This window comes from Paramormyrops kingsleyae, chromosome 7, assembly GCF_048594095.1.
Source record: "Paramormyrops kingsleyae isolate MSU_618 chromosome 7, PKINGS_0.4, whole genome shotgun sequence".
NCBI classification, from domain to species: domain Eukaryota; kingdom Metazoa; phylum Chordata; class Actinopteri; order Osteoglossiformes; family Mormyridae; genus Paramormyrops; species Paramormyrops kingsleyae.
Window position 1 is genome coordinate 17,431,697 of NC_132803.1, and position 13,751 is coordinate 17,445,447.

A 13,751-nucleotide genomic window follows, 5' to 3' on the forward strand; every position below is an offset into this window, starting at 1 on the left:
GTCGGGCTTTCTTTGCCAGTGATGCAGTGTTCTTTGACCAGCCGAGTTCCTTTGTGATGTGCACACACAACAATGTGGTGCTGCTAACCCTCTCCACAGTAGTAACATTTATGGTCCGCAGGAGGTGTTGGGTGTGTGAGTTGTTGAAGCTGATGACGATCTCCTTTGTTTTGTCCACATTTAAGCGAAGATTGTTGTTGCTGTACCACATAGCCAGTTGGTTCACCTTATTTCTGTAGTTAGTCTCGTCGTTGCTGTTGATGAAACCCACCAGAGTGTCGTCCTCAAACTTGGTTGGTGCTGTAGTTCGGTGTACAGTCATGGGTTAGCAAGGTGAAGAGCAGGGGACTGAGCCACACATCCTTATGCGGGCCCTGTGCTCAGTGTGATGGTGCCAGATGTTTTGTTCCTGACCCGCATTGCTTGTGGTCTCTCAGTGAGGAAGTTCAGCAGCCAGTTGCAGAGAGAGGTGTTCAGGCCCAACAGTTCCAGCTTCTGTATTAACTGTTGAGGAATGATGGTATTGAATGCTGAACTAAAGTCTATGAACAGCATTCTCATATAACAGCATTCTCTTTAGTGTCCAGGTGGATGAGGGCAGAATTGTGAGCAGAGGAGACTGCATCATCTGTCCACCTGTTGGCCCAATATCCAAACTGAAAGGGATCCAGGGTGGGTGGAAGAATGGTTTTAACATGCTGCATGATTAGCCTTTCAAAGCACTCCATGATAATGGGGGTCAGTGCGACAGGGTGGTAGTCATTGAAACAGGAAGGAGATGCCTTCTTTGGTATGGGTATGATGGTGGTGGCTTTAAGGCATGTGCACGGGGACAACAGCCTGACCCAGGGAGGTGTTAACAATGTTTGTGAGGGCATCCTTGAGCTCCTCTGTGCAGTCCTGGTATGTTGTCTAGACCAGCAGCCTTATAGATGTCAATCCTGGAGAGTGCACTCTTCGCACTGGCTGAGGACAGGCACATACCCTGGTTGTCGCGTTGGGGGGGGGCTATTTTCAGGTGTGCTGTTTAGTGTTTGAAGCATGCAAAGTAGTTGTTGAGATGCTGCTGTCACAGGTCTGTGGTTGGGGTTTTACAGTCAGTGATGGTCTGGATCCCTTGCCACTGACTCCTTGAGTCTCTGCTGTCTCAGAAGTGGTCTGTATTTTGTGTACTGGTGTTTGCCTTTTTTGATGGTGCGAGGCAGGTTGGCCCTGGCTGTTCTCAGGCCAGCGGCGTCACCGGCTCTGACGGCAATGTGCTGGTCCCTCAGTAGTCTGTGAACCTCCCCTTTCAGTCATGGCTTCTGATTGGCCCTTGTGGCGATGGCCGTGGTGTACATCACATTATTAATGCATTTGGTGATGCAGGCTGTGACAGTCTCTGAATAGTCCTGGAGTTCGATTTGTTGATTGTAAGCGGCTGCGTGCTCAAGCATGTCCCAGTCTGTGGTGTTAAAGCAGGCCTCGAATGCAGAGGTGGCGCCTTCTGGCCACATCCATACCTGCTTCAGAACTGGTTTAATTGCTTTCACCCTTGGTCTGTATGCTGGTATTGGCATAACAGTGGTGTGGTCAGAAAAGCCGATGTTGGGGAGAGAAAAAGCTCTGTATGCTCCTTTGTTTGTTGTGTAAACCAGGCCCAGGGTATTATTTCCTCTTGTTGGAACATCAATGTGCTGGTGTGTTTTTCGAAGCACTGATTTGAGGTCTGCATGGTTGAAATCTCCAGCCACAATGAGAAATCCATCAGGGTGGGCTATCTGTTGCTCACAGATGCCATGATATAGTTCACTAAGTGCCTCATTCCTGTCGCTCTTGTTGGAGCTTGGGGGAACGTAAACCATGACCACAAAGTCCCTCGGTAGATAGAAAGATCGGCACTTAATGATCATAAACTCCTCCAGAGTTTAACAACAAACAAACAAACAAATTTATTTTTGTATAGCGCATTATCACAACATTAAATTGTCCCAAAGCGCTTTACAGCATCACCACCCAAAGCCCCCAGTGAGTAAGCCATAGGCGACAGTGGCAAGGAAAAACTCCCCAGAAGGAAGAAACCTTGGGAGGGACCAGACTCAAAGGGGGAGCCCATCCTCCAGGGGCTGGCAGGGAGAGTCAAATACAGTTAAATCTGAAACACAAACGGGGAGCATGGGGGAGATGACAAGCCGGTGCCACCACTCCCTCCAATCGCCAGGCAGCCAGAAGGCAGGGAGCGGGTCATACAAGGAAGATGACACAGGCAGAGCTGGATGCACGGACGTCATTGGTAGTGGCAACGTCACATGTTGCACAATGCTTATGGACCCCCGCAGCATAATGGCATCGAGCATCGCTGATGTAAACACAGACATCACCGCTGCGAGTCTTACCTCCCATGCCCAGGGCTCTGTCCGCTCGGTAGCACGTTAGCTGATTGAGTTGAATGGCAGCATTCAGGATGTTGTCATTATGCCATGTTTCTGTGAATACAAAAATGCAACACTGTCTCATGTTAGACTGGGTAGTCCTTAAAAGATCTATACGGTCCATTTTATTGTCCAGGGAATGCACATTAGCAAATAGGATGGATGGGATAGTGAGTCTACACGGGCTAGCCGTTATCCTAAGTTGTACACCTCCTCATTTACCCCTCCTCTGTTTCCTCTCATACCGTTTGCGGTGCCTCCTCACTGGATCAGGAGCAGCAGTTGAGGTCGGTGATGTGGTAGGCATGCGAAGTAATCCTAGGCTCCAGAGTACGATTGAGTGGGTTCCAAGCCGAAATTCGCCATACTGTCTCAATATAGACAGACCCAACAAAGTGTTACATAAATTCGATATGGGCTAGCACTCACCCTCGAAGCTGGCTGGGGAGTTCCAGAGCCTGAATGGCACAATCCGGAAGTGTCATAAACCATGACCAATGGTGAATGTGCACTTGGGTCAGGCAGCTGGGAGCAGTTCAACTTGCCAATAGCCAAGTTTTGGAGCTGAACCATATCAGCCAGACAGCATCATGTAGTGCAACATCTATCTAGGGTAGCAGATACAAGTCCAAACACCTGAACTCCAAGCAAAATATTCAAGACTAAGGGGGTTAACGATTTTCCAAATCAACAGTATACAATTCAGACCTTGATTTTAGAGCCACTGTTTGGTTCATTTTTTGGGGGAGGTGAGTAAGAAAAAAAGGAAATAGATTTCTGAATTTTATTAATCACCAACAATCTGGAACACTACAGAGGGTTATTATCTATTTGGAGCTCATGAAAGTAGCTCAGCTTTTACCACAAACGTGATCCCTTGATCATGTTTGGATTATGTGTGTGTGTGTGTGTGTGTGTGTGTTTTTTTTTTTTTTACAGACACACACCCCTAAACTGAGAATTGGGTGTGATCTATAAATTTTTTCCATGGCTGTATTTCATTGTCTTCTAATTGGGTGTTCAGCCCTAAATAGATATCTGTTCATGTTCATTTTTTGGTCAGAAAGGAGGGGGATAAACCACCAACACTGACTAACTCTTTCTTTTTTTTAGAGTGTATTCTGGTCAACAGTGGCATGGCAATAAATCATTTAGCATTTTCTTATTTAATTTCAACACTCTAAATACACTGTTGAAAAAATTAAAGGAACACTTTATAATCAAAGTGTTGCATCAAGCCAATTAAACTTCTGGGATATTGATCTGGTCAGTTAAGTAGCAGGTTGTAATCAGTTTCAGCTGCTGTGGTGTTAATGAAATGTTTTTTCACTAGTTCTGCATTTGGCTACAGTCAGTGTCCCTACTGGTAGCATGAGGCGATACCTGGACCCTACAGAGGTTGCACAGGTAGTCTAACTCCTCCAGGATGGCACATCAATTTGTGCCATTGACAGAAAGTTTGCTGTGTCTCCCAGCACAGTCTCAAGGGCATGGAGGAGATTCCAGGAGACAGACAGTTACTCTATGAGAACTGGACAGGGCCGTAGAAGGTCCTTAACCCATCAGTAGGACCGGTATCTGCTCCTTTGGGCAAGGAGGAACAGGATGAGCACTGCCAGAGCCTTACAAAATGACCTCCAGCAGGCCACTGGTGTGAATGTCTCTGACCAAACAATCAGAAACAGATTTCATGGGGGTGGCCTGTGGGCCCGACGTCCTCTAGTGGCCCTTGTCCTCACTGCCTGGCACCGTGGAGCTCGATTGGCATTTGCCATAGAATAACCAGAACTGGCAGGTCTACCACTGGCACCCTGTGCTTTTCACAGATGATAGCAGGTTCACCCTGAGCACATGTGACAGACATGAAAGGGTCTGGAGAAGCCGTGGAGAATGTTATGCTGCCTGTAACATTGTTCAGCATGGCCGATTGGTGGTGGGTCAGTGATGGTCTCAGTAGGCATATGCATGGAGGGACACACAGACCTTTAGGTATCGGGACGAAATCCTTGGACCCATTGTCAGACCCAGCGCTGAGTTCCTGCTGGTGCACGACAATGTCCGGCCTCATGTGGAGAGAGTATACATGCAGTTCCTGGAGGGTGAAGGAATTGATACCATTGAATGGCCCCCATGCTCTCCTGACCTAAATCCAATAGAACACCTCTGGGACATTATGTTTCGGTCCATCCGACACCACCAGGTTGCACCTCAGACTGTCCAGGAGCTCAGTGATGCACTGGTCCAGATCTGGGAGCAATCATCTGTCCAGGGATCCCCCAGGACACCATCCATCATCTCATTAGGAGCATGTGCCAACGTTGTCAGGCAAGTATACGAGTATGTGGGGGCCTAACAAACTACTGAGTAAATTACGATTACTTTTGAGTTGTTACAATGAAATTTCAGCAAAATGGACTAACCTGCCGCATCATTTTTTCACTTTGATTTTCAGTTGATAATAATAATAATATTAATAATAATAATTAGGTTGAAAATATTCATTTCTATCAAACGATGCTGCATCCTTTTGTTCCTAACCCATTACCCAGTCCTGTATAGATCAAGCATGATTTTTTTTTCACAATGATATCTGATGTGTTTTCAAAGTGCTCCTTTAATTTTTTTGAGCAGTGTATAAAACATTACACCACTTTTTTGTTATAATAGTTATCTGGTAACGCACAACTTTTTTGCTGAAAAATAAAAACAGGCACGATATATTAGATGAACAGTAATTTAAGTTTGTGGTGATTTTCTTAAATATATTGAAGGACATATACTGCAGTCCTACAATATTTTATCAATACCGCACTCTCCCGCCTGTGATGTTTTCCAAGTTCACTTCACCACAGATACAAAGACAGCATTTCAGACTGTTCAAGAATGTAGTTTTATGGGGATACAGTGCCCTTTGCTGCATATCGAATGCGCACCAATAAGAACATGCTGAATGAGCTTTAATTTCACTAACAATACACACATTGGTCACATGATTATCCGTGCCCAGTCTGCCGGGTTCCACAGTGTGTCCTCTCACAAGAGTCCCATTTTCAGACAGCTAACAGCACGCGATACACAGACCTACCTTACGAAGAAGGATGTATACAGCTAAGCTGCTACTTCAAGTAACTTTGTTACTCTGGACACATTTTTCTGTGGCTGAGAAAGGTAATAGGTTTTTTTAATTTGTCTTGAAACGCGTGGCGTTGGAAATCGGGGGACTGGGGGACGTAACCCCCACATCCAATATCGGCAGCTACCCCCCCCCCCTCCAAAAAAATATTAATAAAAAATTAAGAGCATGTTTCTTATCCTTTTATTACGAATCCACGCGTTACTGAGACCAATTCGCGGCGCATGCAGACCGCGAAGATTGCATTGTCCGGTACTACACAACTAATTCTGTGATGTGGATCAGTTATGGTCTTGGTTATCTTTAGTTCTAAGCTATAACATTTCGAAATGATTTGCACAACTGATTTCACGGAATGTAGCATACACGCAAACGCAACTCGGTCTAGCTGTAAAACAACTAAATCACGTTCTATATAAATATTGGACCGAAGATAACTACAATATAGGCTATATACAATTAAGCGGGGTGTTTCAGAATTAGATCTCGTATACCTGTCCGTGCGTTGGCTGTGAAGATGCAATAAAGAGAAATCAAAAGCTGAATGGTTCGTGCTGGAGACATTTTAAGAACTTTGTTCTGCATCGCCTTCTGCAGTAATGCGAGAATACGGCTCACGGTAAGCTTTTGTTTACCCATCCGACCCGATACCTGTATTGGATTTTTGGGACGCGCGCACCTTGTGAAACGACACTGTGTTATGGGCGTATATAGTGTAAAATCACCCTCCATTTGGATTCATATATGTAAGCTGAAAATAAATGTGAATAACAGCAGAAATGTCTGTCAGTGTGTGAGAAAAAGGTTAGTCATATATATTTATATTCGCCGCATTGTCACCTTGTTTATTCATGAGAAAATACAGCATTCGCAAGTTAATACAGAGACAAAACTAAATTATTACAGTATTAGAATTACCTATAAAGCGGTGGCCGCCGACGCGAGAATAATACTTATTACAAATCGGACGTGTTTCTTATTTTTTGTACGTCGACTGCGTCAAAGGATAATTAATTATACTGTCGCCACCTCATCCGATCGATGAGGTGGCGCAAAGCAATAGCCTATGAGTTAAGTTTCTATTTAATGAACATTAAGAACTATTACTTTATTCAATTACTATTTAACTTTTTGTTCCTGTTATTTGTTTGTTTGTCTATCTGTTTATTTTATTCTACATTGGGTTTAATTTATAAGTGCTATGTGTGTGTGTTTGTGTGTGAGTTTAAAGTCTAGGGCATATGCCTTTCAGTGCCTATGGTTAACTCTGGCATGTTTGTTCTTTCCAGATTTACCGGAAGCATCAGTTTATTCTTTTGCCGTACATACAAATCCGAAAGATGAAGGCAGACAAGAAGTTAGCAATGTTACAGCAGAAACACTTAAAAGTGGTTTGACTACAATCTTCCTTCCGATTGTCTACATAATAGTGTTGGCAGTGGGCTTGCCAGTAAATGCAATGGCGATTTGGGTGTTTATCTTCAGAACTAAGAAGAAGCACCCTGCTGCTATCTACATGGCCAACCTGGCTCTGTCTGATGTACTGTTTGTCATCTGGCTCCCCCTAAAAATTTCCTACCACTTAAAAGGCAATAACTGGGTCTATGGAGAAGAGCTCTGTAAAGTGCTGGTGGGTTTCTTCTACGGGAATATGTACTGCTCAATATTATATATTGCTTGCCTTAGTGTGCAGCGGTACTGGGCTGTTGCTTACCCTCTGTCTCAGCAGAAGAAACACAATCATGTTGCTTGTGCCATTTCTTTGGCCATTTGGTTTGTCGTTTGTTGCAGCACAACACCTTTGTACCTCTATGACCAAACCGTCAGCCTCCAAAGTCTTAACATCACGACCTGCCACGATCTAAATGTCATACGTGACGTCCAGAACCCCTTTCAAGACATCAAGTACCCTTACATCTACTTCAGCCTCATGTTTGGACTGATGTTCTTAGTCCCATCTTTGGTTATCATCTTGGCCTACATCTGCTTGATCAGGAAGCTGGGCGACTCCATGTACGACACAGACATTGGCCGGAAACGCAGGAAGGCCGTGATCTTGAGTCTCATAGTGATGGTGACCTTCGTGGTGTGTTTTGTACCAAGCAACATAGTACTGATCATCCACTATACGCTTCTCAAATATGGCGTAGCAGACAATAGTTATAAGTTGTACATCACTGTCCTCTGCTTAGCCAGCTTAAACAGCTGCCTCGATCCCTTCATTTACTACTACGTTTCCGAGGACTTCAGGGACAGCGTGAGGAACACACTGTTGTGCAGGAGCCACAGACAAGTAGAAAGACTGAAAGTGTCCTTCAACTCTATGAAATATTCAAAGAAGAATAACGTCTATAGTCCTGATACTAGTCATACACAGACAAGTGATTGAACAGTGGTGTAACAGATTTTTTTTTTTACCATTTATTGTTTTTTATGTAAAGTAACACATTTAACATACACAGAATACATACTCTGAATGGACTTGTGTTGCTGGATGTCAATCCACTTTCTTTAATGTTGGCCTGTTTTGTGAGCTATGTGTGGCAACTTTACATTGCCGTTTTCATTTTTAAAATCTACCTATTATAATCCATGTAACCATTTCCATGTTATGACTTTTATTATGATTCTTTTGATGACAACCTCTGGGTTTGGGGTTTAAGTCCGACTTCCACTCTGTGTGTGTGTAAATTTGCATGTTTGCTCTGTATAATTTGGCTTCATTCCTCAGAATAGATACGTGTGATTTGACTAATGTGTCTCTAAACTGTCCATATTGTGTGTGTGTGGGTCCAGCAATGGACTGGCATCCTGTCCTGGGTCTACCTCAGCTTTCTGCTACCTGAGATAAGCTCTAGTATCCCCCATGACCAGGATTAGTTGTGAGAAGATGGATATGTTTTTGTAGCACATGCAAAGAGTTACTTTCGTTCATCTGTCTTTTACAAGGGCATAGGCTTGGTTTCAACATCCGCATCACAACCCCTATTAAAATAACTAGACAACAGATTAAGCTTCTTTAAGAATAGACTGAAAAATAGCTTTTGAAATAAATGTTATAAAAATAGAAAACAACAAATATATTGAAGTACGGAGCCCCTGAAGTCCCATAGAGTGATCTTTTAATCGTGTGCGCACAAGTTTTTATTTGGAACAGGTTAGCTTCTGTTGTTCCCAGCACCCCCGCCGCCGTTCTCACAGTCAAAACAGTAGCGACACTTATTTCTCCACTACGAGCACTGCTTATACAGATCACCATATTAAACGCCAGTCCAATCGATGCTTCCGGTTATTAGCACAGTACACAGAGAGCGCTGTAGACATGCAGCAGACCAGAAGCATAGCACTTTATAACTTTATATTTAGATCGATTCAGAGGTATGTGTATCGATGCACTCGTCTTATGTTTTTTTCTTCCCCGCCAATCAGGAGTCGATTCAGCTTTATTGCAACAGTGAGGTTACAGCGAAGGCTGGACACCCTGCAGGAGTGTGTCCAATACTGTTTTATACTAATTTTAATACATTTTCTTGTCGTGTAACTATATCTCGTGTATTAAAATGGATGGGAGAGGGATATAGGGCTGTTGAAGGAACAAACATGCACTCTTAGGTTTACTCAAACACACTTTATTACAAGTAATACAAGATGATATTGATTTTAATGCAAGGTTAAGATATCAAAAGAAATGCAAATAACCTCGTACCACAAGGGATATAGAATAGTATATATCATACGAACTAATGTATATAGAAAAGAAACAATAAAATATAGAAAATGCAAATTATCACGAGCGGTGATAATCCACATAATCAATAAAACGCATAAGCAGCTGCAAAACTATTTACACTCGGACGTGCCATCATCACCCACCTTCACACAAGGACTGGGGAGCCCTTTTCAGTCCTGGCAGGAGACCAACACGTGAGTCCCAAGAACTGCCGAGCGATGAGCGCTTTATCCCAGGCTGAGCTCCGGTCAGTACTGGGATCTCGCCCTTCCTTTATACTAAATTGGGCACTGCGTGCGGGCAGGGCACAAGCTGGCTAGGCTCACCCCTTCCCCTCAGGCAATATGTTCTCAAATTTCCCATTTTATCCGAGTGATGCTGCTTGCGATAACATAGTATAACAAAACCTCTGTGGGTATTAAAGATATATCTTAACTATCCTAGCCTGCTTCCCCACAGGTTACCCACCCAGCAAGCCCAAGGGATACACGCCACCAATTTAGGGATCAAATGCTTTATTTAATTAGTTCATCTCCACTCAGCCGACCCATAGCACAATACAACCAGCCAGGGAGCAGATAAACGGGCTGTATGTAACCCGCCGCCAGAGTGTGCAACACAGCAACTAAGTAGGTTCACCAGCACCCCACTCACAGAAACACAGCAAGCCAAGAATAATCGTAATTCACATTCAGTTATACCAAACACCCCCCCTCCGAGGCGGCAGCGTACCGTATTCCATCCAGCCCGCCCTTAACACACCGTATTGCACAAACCCGATCGGCTGACCATCCTAAAAAAACACACACACACGCACGCACGCACGCACGAAGGACTTTAAAAAGGGCATTTCCCTTTCCTCCACCAGACCCACCCACGGGGTCTAATCAGATGAGCCCCAGGGATTAAACACCAACTTCCTCCTCCAATAACAATAGTCTGAAAAAACAGGTGTTACAGTGTCGCCCTAATAAATATGTGCAGCATCTACCTATATTTCACCCACTACCTATCTTCACCAGCAGCGATCAACCCCTCTCGCAACACTGACCGGCGTTCTCCATCCACTGTCTCCAACTTTTCCCTCATGACCACACTCAACTGCATGCCCCTCCGCCGCTTAGCCACAGGTGAAACTAATAACTAATTTCCCCACCTCACGTCAAACACCGCCCCCTTCCTTATTGCTCTCGGACGGTCTCATCAATTCACCACAATAGTAAAATACGCGTCCTTGCGCCAGGTGTATGGGACATAAGCTGGATAAGGTGGTAACACAAAAACACTGTTTACAGTTTTATAACAGTTCAGAGTTTTAGTTCAAGTTTGTAGCTGAGTGGGTTAAACCTCTGTGCCTTTCACCCAAAGCTTGCCAGTTCAAGCCCAGCCCTTCCCAGCACATATTTGGGCTCTGTGTTTGTACCCCTGGGCAGGGGCGTTGCTAAAGATTTTGGGCCCCATGAAAGCATATCATATTAGGCCCCCCAGTCCAAACCAATCCAGTTATTTTCCTACTGTAATTTTTAGGGCCCCTGTCGCTCCTAGGTTTCCTCCCCCTTACGGCGCCCCTGCCCCTGGGCACTGCAATGGGTGAAGCCTTAGTATGCTAAAGTAAAATTTTAAAATCTTTACACATATAAAAGATAAATCTTAAGAAAAGACAGTAGGTTGAAAGAACTTTTATTAGGAATTCGTAGTATGTAAAACTAAAAATCTGAAGTTTTTATATATATGAAAGATAAATTATCTGAACAAAAAATAATTACTCGGCATAACAATAGGTGGTTTTCTTAAAAACTTAGAAGTTTGAGTTGCCCTTGAAATTTTAAGTTGTCTTAACTTTTTTTTTTACAGTGTACTGAAATTTAACTTTTTGTTAGTGGTTTATAATTGTATCACAATGGAATGTATGGTTTCTAATGGACCCTGTTTACACAGTTTAATCCATACGGAAATCTTCTGCCTATGCAGTGTTGTCTGATTATCTTTAATGGTGACCTTTTGGCTGATTATTTTGTTTGATGTTTGTTGTTAGTGGCAGCCATTTCCAACAGACTATACACTAGGGCTACAACTAACAAAGAACAGGTGTGGGTCATTAACAATCATTAAGGACTCAAAACACTAGGAATGGCACAGCCAGTGACACCTGCTGGCAAGCAGGGCAATGACAGGACAGGGCAAGAACTGATCCTGACACTTTCAGAAAAAGTCAACCCTTCTTTATTGAAGGAAGCAGCAGTATATGCTTGTTGTCGCACACCTGCTAGCCTCGAAGGTTTTATGTATTTTGTCTCAGCTGGTGCTTCAGGTGTGTAAAATTCAAACTCAAGGCCTGTGGGCCACATCTACCCTGCCGCATAATTCTTTACGGCTCACAAAACGATTTTGATATTCCGTCGAATATGGCCTGGGGATATGAGTGTAATGGCACAAAAATTTGGATGGATACAAACCTTGGTGATGTCAACGTGTCTGAATAACAAAACCTGAGATGCTTATTTGCGCAATGTCATTCATCCCAGCTTTCCTGCCAGTTCTGGGAGTCTCCCAGAAACTGACAGCACCTCCCTGCCACCTGCAAATGATGCAACAGTGCTATTCCGGTATTTCCCAGTAAATCAGCTGATAGGGTGGGGGGATATTACCGCATTTCTGCCCAAATATAGCTAGCACCCCTCTCTCCCAGGTATCCCTAATCTGTCTTCCTGAAATCAGTTTGCTTGAGGTGGGTTGTCTGCATTGTAAAATAAATATGTAAAATAAATAAAAATTCAAATGTCAATCAAAATTAAAGTTAAATTCTGTATTCTATTCCACAGAGTATGATCATTTATCTGTAACAATAAACATTCCTATTGCCGGAATTATTTTTTGAGCCCGGTCAGAAATTCCTGGTACAAGCTCCTTAGATGCCATAGGGCAGGGGCGGCCAATCTTATCCGCAAAGGGCCGGTGTCTATGCAGGTTTTCCCTGCAACTCCCTAATTAGGAAACTAATTAGAGGATTGATAGGCTGAAGAGTCCTCACACCTGGGTTTGAACAGCTGACCTAAAGGTTATCTCAAAAACCTGCATGCACACCGGCCCTTTGTGGATAGGATTGGCCATTGGGAGACTTGCAGAGGCTGGTTCTGCCTTGGTTTGGCCGTTTACACACCTGGGTGATGTTATCTCAAATGACTTAGCATGTCAAATGTGGTTCCAGCAACATATCCAAATTCAGTATAACAGCAAACAGACTTGGTCTTATCAACTACTCTCTCTCCAGTGTTGTGTAATTTATTAGGAAACCAAAATGTTCCCAAACTGCTGATTATGTTTCATTGTGTGTACTGAATTAAAAATGATATAAACTGAATGGCACAGAATGAATGTGTGTATCTGTTATGCCGCGCTGTCCAACAAGCAGGCAGGACGCGGGGAATGACAAGGCAGGTAGCCGTAAGTCCAAGAAACAGGTTTATTCAGGGTGGACAGGACAACACGGAGACTAACGCTAATGACGGATCTAGGGATACTGACACAGTACCAGATGTAAGAAGAATTATAAACATACCACTGTGGTATAAATATCAATAAAAGGCTGTGTTCTGTTATGAACGAGACCCCTCCCCCCAATAACTAACAAAACAATTTCTTCATCTTCAATTGTTTTGGGGTGTTGGTGTAGTTTTGTGTGAAATTAGATATGAAATTTTGCCTACAATCTTTTGTGTGCCTGATGCTTATTTACCTTTACATCCATCATCTCATTAGGAGCATGTGCCAACGTTGTCAGGCAAGTATACGAGTATGTGGGGGCCTAACAAACTACTGAGTAAATTACGATTACTTTTGAGTTGTTGCAATGAAATTTCAGCAAAATGGACTAGCCTGCCGCATCATTTTTTCACTTTGATTTTCGGTTGATAATAATAATAATATTAATAATAATAATTAGGTTGAAAATGTTCATTTCTATCAAACGATGCGGCATCCTTTTGTTCCTAACCCATTACCCAGTCCTGTATAGATCCAGCATGATTTTTTTTCACAATGATATCTGACGTGTTTTCAAAGTGCTCCTTTAATTTTTTGAGCAGTGTATAAAACATTACGCCACTTTTTTGTTATAATAGTTATCTGGTAACGCACAACTTTTTTGCTGAAAAATAAAAACAGGCACGATATATTAGATGAACAGTAATTTAAGTTTGTGGTGATTTTCTTAAATATATTGAAGGACATATACTGCAGTCCTACAATATTTTATCAATACCGCACTCTCCCGCCTGTGATGTTTTTCAAGTTCACTTCACCACAGATACAAAGACAGCATTTCAGACTGTTCAAGAATGTAGTTTTATGGGGTTACAGTGCCCTTTGCTGCATATCGAATGCGCACCAATAAGAACATGCTGAATGAGCTTTAATTTCACTAACAATACACACATTGGTCACATGATTATCCGTGCCCAGTCTGCCAGGTTCCACA

The 13,751-nt window shown here is 43.1% G+C and overlaps 1 protein-coding gene across 1 annotated transcript; it reads left to right on the forward strand.

Moving 5' to 3' along the window:
* Window positions 1–5,422: 5,422 nt before the first annotated feature.
* LOC111849881 (proteinase-activated receptor 2-like) lies at window positions 5,423–8,295 on the forward strand. Its single transcript, XM_072714428.1, has 2 exons — window positions 5,423–5,579; window positions 6,834–8,295. The coding sequence occupies exons 1-2, from the start codon at window positions 5,510–5,512 to the stop codon at window positions 7,931–7,933; spliced, it is 1,170 nt and encodes a 389-aa protein (XP_072570529.1). The 5' UTR covers window positions 5,423–5,509; the 3' UTR covers window positions 7,934–8,295.
* The last annotated feature ends 5,456 nt before the right edge of the window (window positions 8,296–13,751 follow it).